Source organism: Brachypodium distachyon, chromosome 3 (genome assembly GCF_000005505.3).
Source record: "Brachypodium distachyon strain Bd21 chromosome 3, Brachypodium_distachyon_v3.0, whole genome shotgun sequence".
Lineage (NCBI taxonomy): Eukaryota > Viridiplantae > Streptophyta > Magnoliopsida > Poales > Poaceae > Brachypodium > Brachypodium distachyon.
In genome coordinates this window covers 33,648,761-33,658,302 of record NC_016133.3, presented here as the reverse complement: position 1 = coordinate 33,658,302, position 9,542 = coordinate 33,648,761, and the positions used below count along the sequence as shown (strand labels likewise).

The 9,542-nt window shown below is 44.9% G+C and overlaps 1 protein-coding gene across 3 annotated transcripts; it reads left to right on the top strand.

Moving 5' to 3' along the window:
* Positions 1 to 2,084: 2,084 nt before the first annotated feature.
* LOC100822244 (phospholipase D beta 1) lies at positions 2,085 to 8,394 on the top strand. Of its 3 annotated transcripts, XM_024461274.1 has the most exons (12): positions 2,269 to 3,450; positions 3,896 to 4,012; positions 4,364 to 4,558; positions 4,926 to 5,174; positions 5,270 to 5,338; positions 5,419 to 5,566; positions 6,235 to 6,383; positions 6,504 to 6,665; positions 6,778 to 6,779; positions 7,374 to 7,479; positions 7,519 to 7,629; positions 8,005 to 8,394. In XM_024461274.1, the coding sequence occupies exons 1-12, from the start codon at positions 2,413 to 2,415 to the stop codon at positions 8,302 to 8,304; spliced, it is 2,646 nt and encodes an 881-aa protein (XP_024317042.1). In that variant the 5' UTR covers positions 2,269 to 2,412; the 3' UTR covers positions 8,305 to 8,394. The 3 variants fall into 3 exon arrangements, with proteins under 3 accessions (XP_010234932.1, XP_024317042.1, XP_024317041.1); XM_010236630.3 differs by lacking the exon at positions 6,778 to 6,779 and having other exon boundaries at positions 2,085 to 3,450; positions 7,431 to 7,628; positions 8,011 to 8,394; XM_024461273.1 differs by lacking the exons at positions 6,778 to 6,779; positions 8,005 to 8,394 and adding an exon at positions 7,214 to 7,279 and having other exon boundaries at positions 7,431 to 7,570.
* The last annotated feature ends 1,148 nt before the right edge of the window (positions 8,395 to 9,542 follow it).

The following is a 9,542-nucleotide window of genomic DNA, read 5'->3' as shown; positions in this document are numbered from 1 at the left end:
TACGCCTCACTCCTTGTCCTTGCGAACCAGCACACTGGGCGCCTTCCGTGTGCCCACGTGGCGCTGCCGCCCTGTTTGCTCGGCCCCGTCCTCGAAGCAGGACCCTGTGCCCGGGAACGCCTCCTCCCGGCGAGTTACTTCCCGGGAAGCGCCCGGGAACGCCTCCTCCCGGCAAGTTACTTTCCGAGAAGCGCCCAGGCGAGATTATTCCCCGAAGCCCCGCTAGCCCTGCCGGGCTGGTAGCTTGCCGGGCAGCTTGCACGTTGCCGCTCGGGGTGCGATCCTCCCAGGGACCAGGCGATGCGACCCACGCGTCGTGCAGCGGTGGCACCCCGGGTGCCACTGGTGCGACAGTAGCCCCCGGGCGTGGGCCGGCAACACCTTTTTAGGTCGTGGAGCGTAGCCCGTTAAGCAAAGACAGCATGAGGGAAGGCATCAAACAAAAATTGTTGAATATGTCTCCTCCCCATTCCCGTGGCTCATCTTTTTAGGTCGAACTGTTTCCATAGGCAATATTTTATCCTTCTACTCATTCCATGACAATCGCTACAATTTGGTACTCCCTCCGTTTCATCCTAATTGGAACATTAAAATCATTGGTTCCTCAACAAAAATCAACTAAGATTTCGCAGAGTTTTATCCACGTAGTATGATTTCCGTTTGAGCACTGTGGAGGCAATGGTGTGTCCGCGACGATAGAGGAAATATTTAGATGCAACTATGACCAACATCAACCAGTGACATACAACCGGATCAAGGAGTACTTGAATTTGACAAGTGCGTTGTTTGCTCGGATCACCGATCTGCAATGTTACTGGGATTTGAGTTCAGGACAAGTGTGGAGGCCACGGGGTGGGCGGTCGAGCACCACTCACACACTGCCATGTTTTCCTTTCGAAAAAGATATGGAGGCTGGTTGATAAAATGGAGCATGTGGGCGCATCGGGGTGGTGGGATTTTTATTTTGACAACTTTGAGGCAGAAAAGGAGTACAGACTGTACAGTAGTCAGGTTTTTACAGGAGGAAAGGGGTGAATAATCCAAACAGAGCACATGATCACATCTTCTTTTGGGCAAATGGCGAAATAAAATAGAGCCTGTTTGGATTAAGCCATTCAAATAGCTATCTAACCCATTCAAATAGCTATCTAACGAGCATACAACAATTTGGTAACATATATATTTCAATTTGTGATATATGAACAATTTGTTAAGATACATGAGAGGATGAGAGAAACAAATATGAGGAAACAAAAGAAGGCCTGCTACCTTCTAGTTCCAGACGCAATCGATGGAGAAGAGCAATCAGTTAGAAGAAGACCTTGGTTCAGAGACGGCAATGTTCTGCAAAATTAGGTAGCACATTCAGTTACTGTTAATGGAGAGGAATGCTGAGTTCAGAGACGAAATCAGAGATGACGCGGCCTCTGTTTGTCACAAAAAAAAAGGAAGTGGCTAGCTCCGGTCAGGGTCCTAGATGTGGGAATGGCAACCTAGCTTAGCTGTTAGGAGGGGGACGGCGAAGTTGTTACCTTCTCCGTGGCGGCGAATCCCCTTGGCGGCGGCGAATCACTTGACGGGCGGGCTCGAGGGCGAACGAGATTGAAGCGGGATCGCGGGAGAACGTGGGCAGGAGGTCGCGGGAGAACAAGGGCGGGAGGTCGCCGGAGAACGAGGGCGGGAGGTCGCCGGAGAAGGATTCCGGCGGGAGCAGCGCGCCCGGCTCTGCTAGGGCTGTAGATGAGCCGCCATGGCTCTGCCCGTCTCCGCCTCTTTCTGTTGATGGATGGGGATTGGGCGTTGGGGTAGACGAGGAGTCGGATGTGGGGATAGAAAGATAACGGTTCGGTTCACTAATGGCATTGGTGGGTAAAGTATTCCAACTTTAGGTGAAGTGGAGCAGGTGAAACACCTTTTTCTTGGTTCCAGTAAAATGAACTAGAGGTATATGGCTTCATTCCAGCTAAGCGATGAAATTTAGAACGTTTGGAACGACTTCACCTGCTCCACTGCTCAAGTTGTGAAGTGGAACCCTCTCAAACATGCCGGTGGAGTGGAGCCCCTGAACAGGCTCTAATCACTTTATCAAGTTTCCCAAAGGCCGCGGGGGAGACGGTCGGCGATGGAGGGGAAGGGAAGCAACCACGGGGGAGGGGGACAAGGGTACCACTACCACCATTACACGCCGTATCCACAACCAGAGCTCTACAAGTACCAGCAGTATCCGCCGCCGTCCGCCGACCCCCTTCCCGGTCTCCTTCCCAGCGCCGCCGCCGCAGCAGCAGCAGTTTCCGTGCCACCTCGTACCGTTCGAGTCCTACCTGCCGTCAGTGCTGCACACGCCGGGCCTTACCCCCTGGATCCCCGGCCACCTCCGCGCCGCACTACCCAATCGCCAACGTGCTCGCCGAAATGTGCCTCTCCAGCCCCCATGACACCGCGCCGGTGGTCGTGTCGTCTCCCTCCGCGCTGCCGCCTTCCGCCCCTTTCTCGAGCGGCGGTAGCAGCCCCGGCGGTGGAGGGATTCGGATGGTGCCGTACGGCGCCGCGGAGGGAGGGCCGCTGAACGGCGGCATGGCACCGTCGCTGTTGGTGGTGCTACTCCACGGCAGCCTCGACATCTGGGTGCATGGCGCGCGGAACCTCCCCAACAAGGACATGTTCTCCAAGAAGATCGGCGACCTCGTCGGTTCTTGCATCGCCGGCTGCGTCGGGGACAAGAAGTCCGACGCCTCAATGACAAGCGACCCCTACGTCATCATCAAGCTCTCACAACACGCCACCATCGGCCGCACCTACGTCATTTCCAACAACGAGAACCCCGACTGGAAGCAGAACTTCGTTGTGCCCGTCGGTCACGAGACAGCGGAGGTAGAGTTTATCGTCAAGGACAGCGACGTCTTTCGTGCTCAGCTCATTGGCTCTGTGGCCATCCCCGCCGAGAAGCTGATTTCTGGGAACAGGATCGAAGGCATCTACCCTCTGCTCAAGCGCAATGGCAAGCCGTGCGCTCCAGGTGCTGTATTGCGCATTTCCATACAGTACATCCCAGTGGCTCGCCTGGCAATGTACCACCATGGTATCATGGCTGGTCCGGACTGCCTTGGAGTGCCCAATACTTACTTCCCACTGCGCCGTGGCATGAAGGTAACCCTTTATCAGGATGCACATGTGCCTGATGGTTCTCTTCCAGATATATGTCTTGATCATGGATTGAGCTACCAACAAGGGCAATGCTGGCGTGACATGTATAATGCCATAAGCCAGGCACGGCGTTTGATTTACATTGTGGGTTGGTCAGTGTCCCACACGATCCACCTCATAAGGGACGGGGCTGATAAGGTACCATCACTTGGGGACCTGTTGAAGATGAAATCACAGGAAGGAGTTAAGGTGTTGCTCCTTTTATGGGACGATCCGACATCAAGGAACATTCTCGGATTTAAAACGGTATGAATTATTCAGGGTACAAAACTGTTGTGTTGAGGTTATTTTGCATTCACACTGAAAAATTGTGATACAACCAATCTGATACTCCGTAATAGTTATTGTGCCTTTTCAAATGTTAAGCTGCTAAACAGATTAAAGATGGCACACCTATATTTGTTTATAAGAGAAACTGATACACATATATGTGGTTACCATGTCTGACGGAAAACAGAAGGAGATCAGTCTCCTACTGTGATAGCATTAAATTAAAAAGGAGTGAGTATTTACATGACGGTGCAGGGCCATGCCAAATGATTTGATATACTGTACTATCCAGCTGTCACATAGATAATATTGAGGGTATAGTGCTCATTATTCTTCTAATTTTCTATAACGCATTTTCTTTAGGTACATGTATGATGTGCAGTCCCTTATTTCCTTATTTTATCAATTTGTTTACTTTTAGGATGGATTCATGCACACACAAGACGAGAAAACACGTAGATTTTTCAAGCACTCTTCAGTTCAAGTATTGCTTTGCCCGAGATCTGCTGGGAAACGGCACAGCTGGGTGAAACAGCAGGTTATCCCTGTCATGATGGCATACAAACCCATTGCTTATCCAATTTAATGGATCATGTTTTGTTTGTCACTGAAAGTATTATTTTCGGTGAACCTACTGATTGTGTATGATTTTAGTTCATTTACCGTCCATGATTTATGTAAACTTGAAGTATAATACTATACTGTTGTGTTATACTTCATAGCAGCAGTTATTGCTATTTCACCAAGCAAATAAAATATATAGCTGCACAAAACTCAATTATTTCTTCCCTGCAAAAAATGCAATTATTTATTTCGTGAAGTAATCTTGTCTTGTATCAGTTCTTCAGTGCTATTTATTTATTTATCATATGAAGGTTTTGAAAACCAGGAAACAGGAACCATTTTTACTCATCACCAGAAAACAGTTATCGTGGATGCTGATGCTGGCTGTGGTAGGAGAAAAATAATTGTTTTTGTCGGAGGCCTTGATTTGTGTGGTGGACGCTATGATACACCTGGGCACCCTCTGTTTCGGACACTCCAAACTTTGCACAAGGAGGATTATTACAATCCAAACTTTGCTGTAAGTTTTTTATTTCTTTGTCAAATAATTGTGTCTTGATGCAGTTTGTCATGCAATATTTACTGGAGTCTTCTTAGTTTTTAGAAGAGTAGGAAACTTTTTTTCTCGAACACACCGAGCAGTGCGTCATTTCCATTAAGAAGAAGACGCAAGAAGCGTGAGTACAGCCGGCAAAACAAAAAAAGAAAAAGAGAAAAAAAGAAAACAACAATACAAAGGCCGAAGCCAAGCCAATAGGAGTAGGAACCTTATGTGGTCTTTGGTTCTTAATCATCGATAGGAGTTCTTAAGGAGTTGCATCCTGCCCTATGCTCCAAGTTTATTGATTGCTGTTTAGAAAGTTATTATTCTTCTCATCTGTTTGCAGCCAGTTGATGCTCGTGGCCCAAGGCAACCATGGCATGACTTGCATTCCAAGATTGATGGTCCAGCAGCTTATGATGTTCTGCAAAATTTTGAGCAGCGTTGGTTGAAGGCATCCAAACGTCATGGGATTAAAAAGTTGGGCAAATCATATGATGATGCACTTCTGAGTATTGAAACAATACCTGATATGATGAACATTAAAGATGCAGCATATTTTAGTGACAATGATCCGGAGACATGGCATGTTCAGGTGCTTCCATTATATCTGTAATTTGGGAATCAAGGTTTCTCCTTGCTTCTTGTTTCAACTTTGGGGCACAAACTATCTTTTGCTTTGAAATGTAGGTGTTTCGGTCTATTGATTCGAATTCTGCCAAGGGATTCCCAAAGGATCCACAAGAAGCAACCGGGAAGGTAACTGAAATTTGAAACACCCAGCAACATTATATTTTGCAGTTTGTGCTTTTGACTACCGCTCATGTTTTGGCTTGCAGAATCTTGTTTGTGGCAAGAATGTACTAATTGATATGAGCATACATACAGCTTATGTCAATGCCATCCGGACAGCACAACACTTCATTTATATTGAGAATCAGTACTTCGTCGGATCTTCATTTAATTGGGGTTCAAACAAGCGTGCTGGTAATCATGTAGTTTAGAGTACTCACTTTGTTGTTTTATATAAATAGTGCACATTCAGCCACTCTTCTTAAAAAGTTGGGGCGGTTTAGTTTCCAGCCTAAAGCTTGCCACACCGAACCTTAGTCGTGCCACAATTTCTTAATTGTGTGTTTTGTTGGTTGCAACAGTTGTGGCTTCCCACACTTTACTATTGATATGTTCTTTGCGGTAGACTCAGCTCTTTCCCAAAAGTTGCCACGAGTCTGATGCTGATTCTTTTCGCTACACTTTGGCTTTGTCCATATTTGGTTTATGGCTAACATTGACACAACTAAGCTTAGACAATGTGTGACTTGCCAAAAAAATGTAGCTAACAAATTTGGAGTCACAAGTGTGGCAAAAAATAGTGAAAAAAACTATGTCTACAACACATCTGCTGTATGGATAATGAAGTGTGCCAAGCCAGACCTGTGTCCAGGAACCAAACACATACCTAAGAAATTGTGGCATGGCCTAGAGTTGTGCGTGGCACATTGTGGTTGGCAACATTCCTTAATCTCAGTCATGGCAAAGTTGCTTGAAACGAAATAAGGCCTAACTAGTGTACAGTACATTTTTGTCATTCCTTGATTTAGTATTAGTCTTGCGAAAAGACAGAATACACCAGGTGTAACATCTTTGTCTTTCAGGGGCTAACAATTTAGTGCCAATTGAAATTGCTCTCAAAATTGCAAACAAGATTAAGGTGAACGAGAGGTTTTCTGCATACATTGTACTTCCTATGTGGCCTGAGGGTAATCCAACAGGCAGGGTAACACAAAGAATTCTTTACTGGCAGGTTATACATATCACCTTTGTTTGTCCATTATGAGTTGTTTATATGTTCCTATCGAGCATACCAGTTTTTTATATTGTGGAATCTGGAATCACATCTTCCTCTCTTTCTCTAACATTTCAGAATAAAACAATGGAAATGATGTATGAGATAATTTATGGGGCTTTGAAAGAAGCAGGTTTGGATGATATGTATGAGCCTCAAGATTATTTGAACTTCTTTTGTCTTGGCAATCGTGAAGTCACTGACAGTCCTAGTGCTTCAAATACAGCAAATAATCCTCAGGTTAGAATACGAAGTCGCAACAAACTCCGCTGATCCCTAGCTGTTTTCTTCGTCTCAGGAAGGTTGAAATGTTTTAGTATTCAGTTATCTATACTACTGTTAAAAACACGAGTTGTGGTGGATCCAAAAAATTCTCAGATGGCAAGTCCAACGTTTACCGTTGCTTCAATGATGTATGTTTTACAACATGTTTTAATTCAATTATGGAAAACCATATAATTACAAGCAATTCCATTAGTTTCATGTCGCGACTAATTTGGAAAGCTTTCAATTAATTATGGAAACCATTAATCGATTAAAAATCAATCTCACTAATTAAAAATGACAGTCTTGATATTTTTTCTCACACCCATAATTTTTCATGTGTTAGTTGACACGTGCATAGCACATACAGTTGCTAGTAATAGTAAATGGAGTGTAGTTATGATGTGTTGAACTTTATCGACCTTCACGTGGACTGAGCTTGAGTGCTTGACAGCTTTGCGTTTGTCTCCGCAAAGTACTGACATGATTCTGTTGGCCTCTGTGACGAGATCCATGATGTACAGCAATGCCAAAGCTTCAGATCCTTTCTGTCTCTGTCTCTCTACGGATGGATTTTACTGTGAATAGCGGTATCACACTAGTTCTTAAAAAGAGATGGTTTAAGGTCTTGTTCTTTTGATTGTACTTGAAGATATAAGAATTATCTGCAGATGTTAGGTATAGTAACTTTTGTGCAATCTCTTTGACCTTGGACATGATATTCATGCACTTGCTATTTAGGAACAAGCTAGGAAAAATGGGAGATTCATGGTGTATGTACATTCAAAAGGCATGATTGTGGATGATGAATATGTGATCATTGGATCAGCTAATATCAACCAGAGGTCCATGGAAGGCATTAGAGATACTGAGATTGCAATGGGAGCGTATCAACCACAGTACACCTGGGCGAATAAGATCTCGGCCCCCCGTGGACAGGTAATGCCTGATGTTTCAAGCTCATTGCCGCATCACATTTCTTGGTACTTGAGCTGAGATGTCTTCATAATCTTTATTTCTTGTCGTTTTGAAGATGAAATGGTCTCAGATATGCTCATTTCACATGTAAAATTTCTTATTATGTAGTAGAATACAAAGAAGCAAGCACTTCTGATGACAAGTCTACTACTAGTACAGTTTTGTCTGCGAATGTTAAATACCTTTGTGTGCATTCTAAAATACTCCCTCCGTTCCAAAATACTTGTCATGGTTTTAGTGTAAATTTGTACTTAAACCACGACAAGTATTTAGGAACGGAGGGAGTAGTAACTAAAAGAAGGACGAAGTGATATATAAATCAAAGTTGGTGATTCACATGCAGATCTATGGGTACAGAATGTCCCTCTGGGCCGAGCATATTGGAGCAATCGAGGAAGATTTTAACCATCCAGAGAGCCTAGAGTGCATGAGGCGAGTTCGTCATCATGGGAAATATAACTGGGACCAGTTCATTGCCAGTGAGGTGACTGAGATGAGAGGCCACCTCCTGAAGTATCCTGTAAGTGTTGACCGTGAAGGCAAGGTGAAACCCTTGCAAGGGTTTACGACATTCCCAGACACAGGTGGGAACATTTGTGGCACCTTTGTGCCCATCCAAGAAAACCTCACAATATGAATTCTGGTTATGTAAGTATGTAGTAATTGCTTGTGATCTCTGGGGTAGTTTGAACAAGAAATATGGCTAATGGCAAAGTACATTTTTCCACATCCTGATAGTATAGATAGGCATCAGATTTTAAGTAAATATGGGTTGCAGGCAAGTCGGGCAAATGCACCAACGAGCACAACAGCATTATGGCAACCTGTTCACTGTAGTTTCTGGATACCGATGAATTTAGACACCTGAAAACCAAAAGACCAGACAGCAGCTAGTATTGCAACTTTGCTCCATGGTTCTATTTGCAGCTAGCATGGCAACTGTGGTGTCGCATAGAAGGCTAGAAACATCCTCTTTCACTGATGGCAGATGCCAAATTCCACGATCTATTATTAGTAGTATCATTTAGCGTGCACACAAATTGCTCCAGCTCCCGTGAATGCTCTTGCTGTGATCCAGAATTAATCAATCAAATGTTTAGACTGTTTCTGGGGTGACCACGGCACGGAAACTGCACTTCACAGATCATGCGCCGAATGAGACTGCTTCACACCATCAAATTTTCTTTTTCCTGAAAAGGAGGATGAAACCCCTGTGCAACTTTTTTTAATTATATTATTCAATAAATCTGACAAAATGAATACATTGACAACCCAAAGCCACATCTCTTGCGACAACGGTCTCAATGACTACAAGCTTGATGAATGAGGTGACAATGATGGGCTGCATGACTTGACCACACACCAACGCACATCACCAAAATCCAGAGGCCGCAACAGGGGCACAACCGGTACAGCAGATCCTCGGCGCACACATCATGTGCATGCTCCAGAATCAGCCGCCGCCATCTTTCGCAGACCCATCTTTAGGACAGGGAGCAAAGCATTGACCTTGTCAGGCCTGTCATTGACGTCACCACAACGCCAGACATCGCCACCGCCCGCACGCGTCCATCATCACGCGTCTTCCACCGAGACCCTACTGCACCATGCTGCCGAGACCCGACGTCGTTGACGCAGAACATGCCACGCTTCCCACCATCATTTGTTTACGTCCTTGATGCAAAATCACAGCCTGATGGGCGATTACATGGATATTGACAGATTCAGGTAAGTTGGACAGCGCTCCGAGTATAGCAAGTTCAGCTTAGTGAGTAGTATTATTAAATCTATCATTAAATATATTGATCTAAATTTTTGACTCAAATTTGTCCAAATATGAATGTATTTATTCTTAAAAACGTTTAGATACATGTA

Excerpts from the sequence above, each read along its gene's own strand:
- LOC100822244 (XM_024461274.1), top strand. The coding sequence starts at position 2,413 with ATGTGCCTCTCCAGCCCCCATGACACCGCGCCGGTGGTCGTGTCGTCT. Across the intron at positions 5,339-5,418 it reads CACAAGAAGCAACCGGGAAG|AATCTTGTTTGTGGCAAGAA; the intron begins GTAACTGAAATT and ends TTTGGCTTGCAG. Across the intron at positions 7,480-7,518 it reads GGTGTATGTACATTCAAAAG|CTAATATCAACCAGAGGTCC; the intron begins GCATGATTGTGG and ends TCATTGGATCAG.